General features: G+C 44.2%; 1 protein-coding gene across 5 annotated transcripts in view; it reads left to right on the forward strand.

Moving 5' to 3' along the window:
* Positions 1-14,044, forward strand: part of LOC138189011 (uncharacterized) — a 252,813-nt gene that overhangs the window by 40,563 nt on the left and 198,206 nt on the right. For 3 of the 5 annotated variants that reach the window (XM_069131158.1, XM_069131159.1, XM_069131160.1), the window contains one exon: positions 12,710-12,821. The exons of the other annotated variants lie outside the window; for them this stretch is intronic. In XM_069131158.1, the coding sequence (XP_068987259.1) occupies positions 12,710-12,821 (112 nt within the window). Of the gene's footprint in view, positions 1-12,709; positions 12,822-14,044 lie in introns of those variants that run through there. 5 annotated transcript variants of the gene reach the window in all.

Genomic DNA, 14,044 nt, shown 5'->3' on the forward strand with positions numbered 1-14,044 from the left:
AAGAAGCTGAAACGGGAACGGCAGACGTAAAATATGATGCTTTTAAGCGCGCGTGGAGAAACTCGGTACCGCGCGCGCCTTTAAATTTCAGTTCGAAGATCGAAGAGGCTGTGTGAAATCAAGCGAGCGATCCTGCAGTATGCAAATACACGGAGGGTAGCCGAGAGGTGAGCGGTGGCGAACGTGCTGTGTGAATCTGAGTGGAGTAGAGGGAAAAAGAGGGAAAAAGAGGGAAAAAGAGAGAAAGAGGAAATGGCGTGAAGGCGGGAGAGGAGAGGAGAGGAGAGGAGAGGAGAGGATGGAACGGTGAAAGAAGTGGAGGATGCAAGGAATAGAGAAAATAAGCGTGCAGAAGGGCAAGAGGGGCCAGGATAGAGGTACAGGAGGTGATCTAGTGAAAAATGGGGTCGTAAAGCATTCCACTCATATCGTATCCCGCCTTTTCACCTTCCGCGCATACCTTCCTAGCTCCGGTACACATATTCGTCGGCTCCTTTCACCCCTTTCTGCGGTCGTCTTCTAGCTCGAGACGTCGATCTTTAATTTTCACGAGATTTTCATATCGACTGGCTCGCGGATCCCGACGATTTTCGAAGAACATGGAAAGAAAACTCGCGGCGATTAAAACAACGCGGAATATTTTACATTTCCTCTTAACGCGTAGCTTTCTGTTGTCTGCCTCGGTTCTCGTCATTTACTGGAAGGTTTGCCAATTGTATCGTCGACAAGTTCAAGTTAATAGAGTAACGTTCGCGGAACGATATCACGTTTCAGGCTCCAGTTTCAATTATTGCGCGTTACTTTCATAGTCGATGAGAACAAACAGCGGTTGTGCGTGCTCCTTTCCAATAAAGGCGGATTTATCACGGTCCCGTGTCTCACCAAACGTATCACAGGTATAGCTGCGAACGCACCTGCGGCTTATCCCGCGATGCATATTTCAAGATGCGACACGTCGGGAAAGAACGCGAGATCGAAATTGTATCGCCTGTTCGCGGGATAAAGTAACCATTCGAATTCGATGTTTCGCTACAGAATTCGTTTATAGAATTGGAATTGTTTCCCGTGAATTCGTTGATACCTGATATACTCGCGAAATTAAGTCTCGTATAAAATTGAAAGAAAAAGAGGTTGTATCTCTAAAAAAGAGAGAAAAAAAAAAAAAAAAAAGAAAAAAAAAAAGAAAGCATCTCATTCTTTACACAGCCCTTTATTTTCTGATACTGTACGAAATGATTTATCAATAGAACCGTGCTTCTATAGCATTCGTCGCAATTATCAAAAACGAGATTTATAGTCACGATTCCTTGGCGCTCGCCTAACGTGGTCTGCTGCTTCCATCTAACGATTTATCGTCGCGCGTTGGTAAAGGTAGCGCGCGAGCGCAACTGATTCCACCATTTTCCTATTGTACGTTGCGTTTCTTCCCGTTATTTATTACGGGCCGTGTATTTACAACTGCACTGCAGCTCGTGTGGAAAAGCTAGTAAATCAAGGGATCGGTTGCCTCGCGCGAACGCGCGTACGCTCTTTCGTTGGCGTATAACGGCTCGCGACTCGATGTGATAAATGAAACGGCTCACGAGATTAAGGAATATCGTAGCGCGAATCATGGAAGTTTCTTTGACCCGTTTGTTTGTGCGTTTGTCGTACACCGGCTATGTGGAGAAACGATAGCCGCGATTTAGCGCCGTTTATTCGAAGAACGACATTAATTTCCGTCGTTATCAGAGATAAGCTTGTTTATGGTGATTTCTTTTCTGCATGCTTCGCGAACGAGGCCAGTCGATCGATTCGTCGTGGTTTGCCTCGATGGTCGAGTGATTCTTTCAAGAGGTAAATGCAAACGCCTTTATCCCTGTCTGCCGGAACTGTATATATATTAGAAGCAACGCATCAGCGTATAATCTAATTGTTCCGAAATAAATGATGCATCGATCGACGATGCATTTTAGTCACGTTTGATAGGTAGAATGGAAGTTGAACCAAATTAGAATACTTGATTTTTGTTTAACCTGTTAACCGACAAAGTTGAGTTAGTTAGTTATACGTGTCATTTCATTACTTTCAAAAATATATCGTACCGTATGTACATTTGTAAGATTAAAACCGACCTAACGGAAACTCATTTGGTCTTTTATAGCTTTTAATACCATGATTATATAAGGTTCTGTTTAAAGCGTTATTACGATTATCTATCCAACAAGTGTATAACTAATTTTAAAACTTACATCTTTAACATTGATGCAGAAATCTCGATGTAGAGATACCCATGAAATTTGAATGCCGAGTAATTTTTCATTATCAGATATTTCCACTAGAATCCAGTTGTCCGTACTGCAGTTAATATCGATGTTCGAGACAAGAAATACAGAAAATCTTACGGTATCGATTACAAGAAATGGCGTCTATCAACAGCAAAATACCGATTGAATTTTGTTGCCGCCGATACACCATGGCGCGATACACCATACAACAGCAGTAATAACGCATTGCCATGGTGTATGCATTGTAAACGCACGATAACAAACAATATACTATACGAGCTTATTAATTATACAGTGTACGCCTAGTGAATAATTAATTCGTAATTGCAGCGGCTCATTTCATATGCCACGTTATAGTACACAATGTTGTAAATACAACGTTGTGATACTTGTGGCCTTATACTTCTTATCGTCGCGTCGCCTATTGGAGTCCCTGGGGTGGCTAAAATGGCAGCACAGCAGCGATATACCAGTATAGAAAACAGTTGAAAAACGCAAAGCATTGTGGATTTTCCCAAGCTCGAAAGTATGCGTTCGCCGTAATGCATTGGGGTGTAAGTCAGCTACACGATTTAGACTGGTTGTGCCGGGTAAAAGCCGCTTCGACGATATTGGCACCTGATGACCCGCTGCTTTTAATAACTTAAGCCTATTATTCGAGCACTTTCGGTCGCGTACTCGACGACTGGCCATTTTTTTCACCAGAAAACCACGCAAACGTCATTTTTCCTTACTCGCCAGGGGTCGTCACGGAAAGCGTCAGATCGTTCTCTCTTTTCAACAATTCTAACGCTCGTGTTTCCATCCACAGAGTACTCGCTTAATCCGTTTTTGTCACGAGACCGCTACCACTGTGACCTATGAAATTATTAAAAGAAATTTACTGGCTCTTTCGTACCGATCTCCTCATCTCCTCTCCTCACTCTTCTCCTCGTAATTCTTCCAACAACATCGATAGTCGATGGACGTTTGTCGAATAATTTATATTTAAGTCATGTACAACACTTAATCGTTAATACGATCAAAGCAGTGTCCATTGCTTCAATAAACAATTTCTAGCAGTAACAAGGAACATTTGCTTTAGCTTTTATAGTTGAGACGAAGTAAAGATTAAAATGTTTGAATAAGAATTACGAGTGTCGTTGTAGGTAATAATCATTTTCATGTTAGAAGCGTAGAAGCGCGGCATGAAACGTCCGAGGAATCGAAGTTTCGTAATGAAATGTGCAGTTTGCGTTCCACATTGCTGTCGTACGTTTGATTCCTGTTAGCGGTGTGAGTTTAAAGTTGGTCTGCTGCGACGTTACATATTCATTCATCGTGTTACTATACATTATCATGTATTCGGCTACGTAAACAAGTTAACTAGCCGTAGTGTGGACGCGTAACCAACGGCGTGTCGGACGAAAAATCTTGGTGAACTGCGCGTTGTACCGGACCCCCAGGAGATAAGGCGATTACCGTCTATTTTTTTTATGCTAAATTTATGCCATCAACCGCGCTTTGCCCTCGACAGCGACAATATTTTCTTTGTACCTCGGGAAAAAGCAATTACTGTCTTTCGTGCTTTTCTGATGCCGAAGGCCCAAAGCGGATAAAGTACCGATTTCCGACAGGCTCCGATCCCGCGCCGCGTCTGATACTCCCTGCCTTACAAATTGAGCTTCTTTTGTGGCCGTTAGTGGCCCCTCGATTATCGATCGCCACGCAAAATCCACCCTCAGACATTGGGAACGCAGACTGGCTGCACAGCTTGGTTGTCTCGACGCTCGATTAACGAACAAAGAAGCGATCTCGTTGATCGCTTTTCGACCGATAAATTCAAAACGACTAAACATGCGAGTTTACGCTCTCTCACTTGCTTAGAATACTTGGGCTACTTGAGACGTTCGCAGCGCAATTCGCAGATTTCCATTTCCTGCAATGCCGCGTGCTAACAACAAATTTTCATACAAAGTCTGTCTTCATATCGTGAGATTTTATGGACTATTATGAAATGAATTTTCCATAATGCCGCGATTTTCAGTTCGTGTGCCACATCTAAGTCCAGATCATAGATAATTTAGTAGTACGTGACGAATCGAATGCGTGTCATACACAGTGAACGTGTTAATGAAGAAAATGTCAAATTCGAAGAAGTTGGACATATCACATTTCGAGAAGAAAGTTGGATTAACACGTTTCGGTGGTAATGGTGATATATTATATTCAAAGTTACATTTTCATACGATAAACGGAGCTTCGTTACTAGCCACATCGTCCGGTAATGGGGGATCCATTTTTTCGGCCGGATGTAACCTGGAATTTACTGTGGATTTGATTCATTTTGTTCGGCCGTTCGTCGAAACTGCGAGCGAGTTAGCCTTGTATATACGGGGGAGTACAATCGAATTATCAGGAACCATGGGGGAAATCCTTTAATACCTACGCAGGAATTTGCCCCTCCCGATCGATTAATTCCCTACGAAATCGCTGGCCGTTCTCGTCGCGGATTAGAGCCGATACAACGTACACCGTGTCGCGTTTCTGGCACGTAGGTGCGTACTGTCAGGACACGGCCGACATCCGGTTGGCTGATGAACACGATGCATACGAAAGAAAGCACGTTGGAAAATTAACGAAGGAGCCGTGGCGAAAGCGAGCCGAGGGTTTTGTACACCCTCATATTTGTGCCTGTTCTCGATATACAGAGGGTTGGAATTAAAATATCAGATAACCGCCTCGTGTAGTGACATTCGGAGCCACATTCAACAATCTAACTTTCTTTAACAAGGATTGAATGTCAAAACATATACTGTTGCACATATGTATTTGAATATACATATGGAAAAATGGAGGAGGTTCAGTTAATCAGGCACTACTACTATTTCGTTCATCTAAGTACAGTTCACGTGAACAGAATTCCACTTGTAACTGTTTCCTTGATAATCTAGGTTAATTATCACGTTTCGTATGACACCAGCAGGTGTTGTAATACTTCTGAACGGAAGTATGCACACACATAAGTACGCGTATCCATGCCGTATCGCGCTAAGAGACCCTCTCGACCCCGGCTAACGAAGGTACAACGTTGAATGAAAAGTGATATACGATCTCGAGGGATTTATTTTGCACCTGGCTTGCTCCCGCAATTCGCCCGCTACATATTTGATTATTTACTTGCGCCTTTGGCAAATGGTTAACGGTCAGGAATAGGAGCCCCGAGGTCCTTTGAATTATTTCTACCGCTAGCAGCATATAATTCCGAGTAGTTCCCGGAACCGGTGATAGATAGGTCCACCGAGAATACCATCCGACTGGATCATAATATTCTTTTTTGCTAAAAATTGCATTGGTCGCGACCCTTTTCATCGAATAAACGAGGACTTCCGGAAAATCCATATTTAGTCTCTGAGAAAATTTCCATGACTGTTGGAGCGATTTGTCAGGAGGGGATGCTCTCGTAAATTCTCCATCGAATTCGATATTCCGGCGGCGGACGTCCGGTCGACAACTAGGAAAACTCTCCGGAGCATTTCCGCTCGGAAATTGTAGAGTAAAACGGCGTTGGGATTCTATAACGGTCGGCTAGAACCGATCGAATAATTAAACGAATCAACGGGCATTGCGGTCGTAAAAGGAGGACATTATCGCATCTATTCGCCGGAAGTCACGAGAAAATCGGCGGCCATGGGTCACAGACAGTTTTGCGCCGGATCGTTACAAGGTTGCCCGTGTGCTTCGTATCCTCACGCTCGCGTGCACTTGGACACACGAGCACGATACGCGCGCGCGCGCGCGCGCCTAGAACCGTGTTACACACCTGAATCGGTGTGTGCTAGCGGGGAACGAGAAAAGGAGCAAAGACCGGGTTCCAGAGACGTTCTAACCAAGATAAATTCGCGCGATTAAGGGCAAAAAGAGACGGAGGGAGAGAAGCAGCGTCGAGAGCGAGGCACGGGCAGAAGCTAGAGAGAGGAAGTCGAAGCAGAAAGGAGAATCGATAAGGAGCGCGAGGCATCGATAGCTCGAGAGAGGCGCACAAGAAGTAGATAGGAGATAAAGAGAAGGCGAAAAAGTCGCGCGTCCGAAAAGGCAACGAATAATAAATTTCCCTTTGGAGCGTAAAACAAAGCCACCTCGTGATCCGCTAAACCGTTGGGATAAAACAGAGGGATTGCAAGGGTAGAAAAGTCCAAGGAGAGGTAGGAAGGGTCGCGGATAGTGGAACGCATCGATAATGAGTCGACAGTAAAAACAACCGTCGGAGAAAAATCGGATCGAGTGAGGGGGGCGGGGGGAGAGGACAAAGCGTTAAGAGGACAAAGAAAAGCAAAGATGGGAGAGAAGGGGGCCAAGGAGCATCGATGATGAGTTTCAACCGCAGAAGAAAGGCGAAAAGAACACAAGAAAGGAAAAAGACGAACAGGGATGGTGAGGGTGAGAGGGCGTTGGGCAAAAAGAAAGTCGCGAGAGGACGCGGCATCGGGGAGTAAATAAAATATTCAGGAAGTCCGGACCCCGGGGTGTTTGTTCGTTGATGCGGGGGTGTCTGGCTGAACCTGGTAGAGGGGTGGAGGAGCTAGGAAGAAGCTGAAACGCTGGTCAGGCAGGCAGGCCAGCGGTTGAGTAGAACGAAGAGAGGAATGGATCCAGACGAAGGAGGATCCATGGTAGCCACATGTACGAAGTTGGTCTGGACTACCACGGGGTGGTTTTATCCCGTGGGATTCGCCATGGACCCCATATAGCGGGCTACGTGGCTAGTCGGACAGGGAGGGGCGTAGCCGGGTGTTGGTGTAAGCGTCGCACACCTCTGTTGGGTTCCGCAAGCCAAAATCCGCACCTGCTCGACGAAACACCCTTGTAAGCCGACCATAGTCTCGTACCGATTTCTCGGATAGAATCTACCGACAGTCTGAAATCAGCCATACTCCTCTTGTCTCGCGCATTTCTCGACTCGAGCGAATGGTATATCGGTCACCTTCGTACCAAAACGCCGCGACTATATTCAGATTTAGAGCTATAGGAGCAAATGGCGTGTACGTATGGTACTTTTGGAGTTTCTCATCTTCCTATCGTATCTCTCTTTAAAATCATCGATTATAATTAAAATATCGTCGAGCGAAGAGGCGAGATGGCTTAAGAAGATTATTGTCGAGCGACGTAAATTAACGGTAATGCTGCAACTAGCTACGAATAAATATGATGAATCAGTCTGCTGTTTATCATGGTAATTTATTGCTCGCGTTGGCGTCTGTAACTAATGGCGCGCGATGTTCGCTGAAGCATCGGTAATTATATCTGAATGCAATTCAGTGTCGCACACTTGAACGCATCTGAGCAAGACGCAGAGTAGGATCTTGAGCGTAGGGTCGCAAACCAATGTCTCAAAATTCGTTGCTGTTTCTATGAGATTGTAGCCGGTCCGTGTACATTTAATCGAAATAATCGCCACTTAGAACTCTGTTAGGTGTCTTGTTGCGAGACGAATAAAGAAGAAAGAAACTGAGAGAAATAAAAGGAAGACGATTAATATAGAAACTTGAGGCAGACCGCGCCTCGAAATCTCCAATTTTCAAATTCGATGATACCCGAATGAAAATCCTGTTTGCCAAGTTGGACTTGCACATTGATTTCTCGAGGTCAGTCGAGCATCAACCAAACTTGGTCTTTCCGTTCGTTCAACAGCCGCCCGACTCATTACCTTTAGTGTACTGAGTAAACTTAGTTAACTAATATTCCGAATGGAATCCTGCAGAATGCAATAAGTAAGAGAATCACAGATCTCGAACGTGGCTAAGAATTATCACGTTCGATTATTACGATTATTACGATTATTACGATTATTACGATTATTACGATTATTACGATTATTACGATTATTACGATTGGTTCGTTTACTATCGTTGGTACACGAGAATTTATGTGCAGCAAAATGAAACAGAAATCAAATCGTTATACAAATTGATCGATTCGTTCTATTTTAAGGATAAACTCGTTCGAAAGTTTCGACATTTCTCTCGTTACATCAAAGCGCGTAGCAATTCTAGTTACATCATCCCGATAGTCCCGTTTGTACTTGGAGCTGCGTACTTACACAGCGAAATTTCTCTTCGTTATCATAATATCACGTAATTTAGTATCGGTGAACTCTCACATCTGCTGACTGGATCACTCGTCTCCCCTCTCTTCGTCGACTTCGAGTTTCACACTGACTTGTCGGGTTAACCGACCGACACCTTACTACCCGTCTCTAATCCTTCATCTCTCTTCGACTTCGGTCTACTAGGTAAACATTCTCGGGCAAATCCATGGAAGCTCAACTGTACACGAGAGCGGAGGGTCTTGCGGAAGAGGCCAGAGGCAGGCATTCGGGCTTGATGGCTTTAGGTCTGTCTAGGAAAATTCCGGGGGTCAGCGAAACTTGCCGACACTCGTATCTCCGACGAGTGTGCGGTGACGGGCGATGAATGCTATCGGAAGCCGGTTGCTCGTTCGTTTTCAAACCGATCGATTCTTCAACGGAGCGTTTCTCGTTGGAATTTTCCGACAACCACGAAACGCTAATTTCCCTAGATCCAACGTCGAACGGGTTGAATAGACAAAATGTATGGTTGCTTGTGGTATTTGATTGATTGCGATCGACTCTCTTTTGTATCGAATCGCTTTGATATGTTGTTGTAATTGGCATCGTACGTCGAAGCTATGTATACGCTATGTATAGCGAGGTTCTAAAGTAAAATGATTATGTCACACAGGGTAACCAATCGATTTAGACGCGACTAACAGACGTACGCAACTGTATCGGTTGTTATGTATCAATTTCTAACAGCGTTGATAGTTTAAGCCGAGTCATACGATCAGAATTTTCAGAATATCAATTCGCAGCTAAGAAATCAGTTATAAACGTTTCTCGTTACAAGGAAACCATCAACGAAGCTCTAGACATTTATTTGAAAATGCCTATTTTAACTACTGACCTGTTTTCCAGCCCCTTACTATATCACTTCCATCTTCAAAGGGATTCACAGAATACAATGCGGATTTCTGATAGAGGGAGATACGTCGTTACAGTTATAGTCATTTGCGAAAAAATAGATGGCATCGTAATATTAAATATCTTATAAAGAATTGTTCGTCTACTTTCAAAACGGGGTGTCATTAATTTCAATACTTCGAGCTCCGCTATTGTGCGAAAGCTCATGAAAAAGTCAGTGGTTGAAATTTCGTTTTTCTGCATTTAATGCGCTGTATAGTTGATTTTTAATACGCCGATGCGTATTGCACTTGCGCGCTTTAAATATTTGAACAGTGAGTCCATGGCAAAGGCATGACTGGCCACGCCAGAAACCAGAACGTCCAGGATTCTAGATCAAGCCATGATTCCTGGTCCGACCACACGATCTCGTCCGTGGTCACGCGTGGGATCTACGCTAATGGATTGCCAGCCGATATGTCCCCTGTGATACGGGTGAAGATAAGCGACAAGTATCGCGAAAATCCGAGTACCTTCGACGGTTCGACCGACCACCAAATTGGCGTCCCTTCATCGCGATGATTTTCATCGAATTAACCTATGTCGCTTCGATTTTCACTTAGCCGATCCATTCATGAATATCTTTCTCGTGTCATTTTCAGAACTTTCACTTATATATATATATATATATATATATATATATATATATATACACAATACTATTTAAATATTATATATAAAGTATATATACTTCAATTTAGCCATTATTTAAATCTTCCTTGATATATTTAAATTTCTCGAAATTCAAAGTTGTTGTGTAGAATGTACAAGTAATTTATGTATGCGTATAGTGGTGATTATAGGATATAGGAAGAACATTAAGCGAGCGTTCTAGAAAATTGAGTCGAGGTCGTTTTATAAATACAGTTTAAGCCGCAGAACCGAAATAATCTCAATAAACAGCACATTGTAATCCTCAATTTAATTAGTTCGTTAATTATATAGTAGCAATCAACCACTTAATCTGTTTTTGGCTGGGCGCGATTTTATTGGACCGGACGGTCGGTCATGGTAATAGACGATTAATAATGAAATAATTTAATTAACCGCTCGACACAGCTGGTCTTGTTTGCACTGGTCCCGAAATTCCGTGGTAAAACAATTAATTCGTTTAACGAGCATAGCTAGCGATCGGAATTTTCCAAGATCGTGAAGTAGACTGGAAGCGAATATAAATTATTACTCGTTCCATAAACGTGTTTCACCGTCAAGATCAGTGAGATAAGATCTGTTTTCACACCTTAGAAATATACATATTCCTTGGAATTTTTCTACTCGTTTCTGTCCGGTTGCCGACTTGCAAACTAGTATCCGCGTGGTTCAGCGCAAGAGGGGCGGAAAATTCGATGCTTCGTGCCGGATTAAAAGCGCGCAGTTGTCCCTAAAAAACTGTCGTGATCGCCGAGCTGCGTGAAATGAACATTCCTGTTAGCTCGCTGAGCCGAGAAACGGAACCCCTGGGTTGCTGCCAGGCAAAATAATTCGGCGACCTGAACGGTGGAACGCGCGCGTAATCCTTGGTGTCATGGGGATAGGAAAAAGAAAAGAAGAGTACGCGAGGGTAGGGACAGATCACGGGTGGTACGCCGTGCGAAAAGGGGTTACGACGAGCCAAGAGGAAGATTCGTATATACAGAACGTATAAGGGCGAGGATTATAATAAGCCAGGCTACGTTACGAAATTGTTTCGTTCTCTAGGTATTAATAACGGCGACCTAGTCAAAACAGGGCTACGAACGCAGAGCGGCACCCCTTTCGCCACGCGACGATTATTATTGCTACCGTCAGGGGTGTGTTTCACCCTTCCGACTAAGAGTTTGTTTTACTTACAATTGCGCAGCTTCATTTCTAGCCATAATAGCTGACCGGTTTTCATCTTCTTAATGCCTGGCTGGCAGCGTGCCCTGCCGATGAGGGATGAGTCCTCTCAAAGGAAATAAACCGTCTTTGATACGCAGGAAGGGAAATACACGTAATTGAATTTGACGGATATAGAGATGTTCCAGGGTGTGTTAGGTTCTTCCTTCCCTTTTCGGATAGCATAGCGTTTTAAGAATTTGTAATTCGCTAAATGACTAAACGAGCCCTGACTTTTAAATTTAGAACGAAGCTTTGGCGTTGCACCTTTAGATGAAACGTGAAACCGTCAGCCTGTAGAACGTAATAATTGTGAAACTGCAAGAAATTTTAACGCGAATCGCATGGAAGCTCTCAATCATTAAAGGTGATTAGTTAGAGATAACAGGAGGTGAAAATCAGCAACGTCTTCTTAGGGTATTGAATCGGCAAAGACACGCCGGTTGGTGGTCGCAGCAGCAATTTACTTTCTGCGATAGTCGTACTGATGACGACGCGCGTCCATTGTTCACACACGCTATTAGGCTTTCGATTCTGTCACCGGTGCAAGCGTCATCCTTATCGAAGTGCAGAGGTTGAGGCCTCGTTTGTGCGAGGGACCGGAGGGAGGACGCATTACCGATGGCACAATGAGGGAAACGCGGCTGCCAACTTGGTCTCCGATACGGATTGCGGTGGCATTGATAGTAACGAGCCATTAAGGGACGCGTTAAACGTATCTCTGGTGAATCCACTGTTCGCTCAGCCGAGAAACGCCAAGATGACGCTTCCGCGAAGAATGGATTTTCGTCGCACGGATTTGTATACCCTCTCGCCTCGGTAAATCTCCTCTCGAGGATTTTCCCCTCGCCCATCGTTTTCATCGCTTCGTTTTCAGACTTTGATCTCTACGTTTCGTTTGAACGGCCTTCATTTACTTTCGTTCGATACTCTTTAATTTACTATCTAGAGTTATTGTTTCAAAATAAATATAAAAAAATTTTTAAAAATTTAAATTTAAAAAAATAGAAGAAAGAAAATCCCTTCGTACTCGTTCACATTTAATTTGGCAGGCTGCTCGACCGATCACGCATCGTTCATCGTTTTAACGAATCTCTCGATCTGTGTACGCGTCCTCTCGATGCAGAAAATGTACACGCTGAAAACAGAACGATATTGTTCCCACGAAGAAACCATTATGCAAGAACACGCGGGGCATAGAGCCAGTGAGCGCAACGAACGCTTACGAATAGCGAGCAAGCAACAGGGTCAATCTCTGCTAGATTACTTTTCAAGTATCTCAATAGGACTAGTTTAGTCGACTGCTTACAGCTTGTTACCGCGGTGAATGCGAGCCGCGCGACAAAACGACACCCCGACACAAAGCCACAGTGCGACATAAAAGAGCGTTCAGGCCCATTCACCGAGCGTTGCGCACGTTACGTTTATTAAGTTGGTTAAGTAGACACACCGTCAGCGAGGCCACTTTTTAAGCTGTTTCGTTATTGCCACTAGCATACGCGTTGCTTCCGGCTGGTAGGAGCGGAATGGCATTTTTCACGCGACCCCCGTAATATTTCTGTTTCAGTGTAGCTACGGCATCCGGCACGAGGGACACCAGAGTGCGTGTTGGGAGAAAGAGAGAGAGAGCGAGATACAGCACGGATCGCCGCAGTGGAAATCGGTGTATCGTGAGACAGGTATTTACAAGAGTTTTACCATCGTGTTTCAAGCAGTCGTGGCCGGAAACGCGGCCACGGTTTTGCAAATTCTCGCTTCCGACCATGGATTCGCGGTTTACGGACAATAACCCGGGAACCGGTTGTCGTTTCGTTTGGCAAGTTTGAAAAAATGTAATCGCCTGGTAGGTCGCCGCGCCACGTCGGTCATGGCATCGCGTTATCATAGAAATCACGGGACAGTTCCGCGAGTTGCGTGCCACGATACACAGCAGATACGTACCACTATAAAGCTTGCGTTATCTTAACGTTATTGCATATGACGGACGTGTTCCGTGGTCCTGCTGCCAGGGCAATGGCAACGCAACTGCAACGGATACGTACTCGATTCGGATATCGTCCGGCTGGACGCCATCAAGTTACGAGACACTGGGATACCGATGAACAAAGATACGGTCGCCTAATTGAAATCGCACTGCGTTTCAAGGTCCTGAACGTATATACGGATGGAATTATTATTATTATTATTATTATTATTATTATTATTATTATTATTATTATTATGAATAGGGCGGGCTAACATTGTGGTTTGAGGAAACGATATTGAGAAATAAGTGGCCCTGCAGAGATTAAAAATGGAAATTCTGGCGCCTCGAGATGCTCTTATATCGTGTATACGACGTTAAGCACGAAACAAAAGGGAAAAGGAAGGAGGGTACTAATAGTTATTAGAAAGTAGATTTAGTTATGAAGGAGAGTTATTGGAAATATCATCGTTAGAAGACTGCCGGTTGTCACAATTTCCATCACGACTATTCAAAAATTCGATTACTACGAACGGTTGGACAAACGGCTCACGCAAGTTTTAGCTATTGAAACCTAGTGTCGCCACTTTCGTATGGAAGTCCCTAGAAATTTTGCCCGCGGTATGAATAATTTGGCTGAGCAGAACGATAATTATAACATGAACGGCGTTATCGGATCTCGCGTGCAGCTATCGTTAATCCGCCACGTTCCAAAGCTAGAGACGATCAAGCGGCAGCCTTATACGGACGAATCGCCGTTAGCCTAGGACAGTGCACAGATGGCCGAGCCCTGTTAAAGGATAATCTCGTTGATTTTGCAAGATAACGAGTAGTCGCGCAGATTGGCCGGCAGAAGGACTCTATTGGATCAGTGGTATCCTTTGTCTCGCCGCACTTTCAAGTATATCCACGGGACAAAGTACCAACTGCTACTGTTTT

Source organism: Bombus flavifrons, chromosome 18 (genome assembly GCF_040668555.2).
Source record: "Bombus flavifrons isolate JBK064 chromosome 18, iyBomFlav1_principal, whole genome shotgun sequence".
Taxonomy (NCBI): domain Eukaryota; kingdom Metazoa; phylum Arthropoda; class Insecta; order Hymenoptera; family Apidae; genus Bombus; species Bombus flavifrons.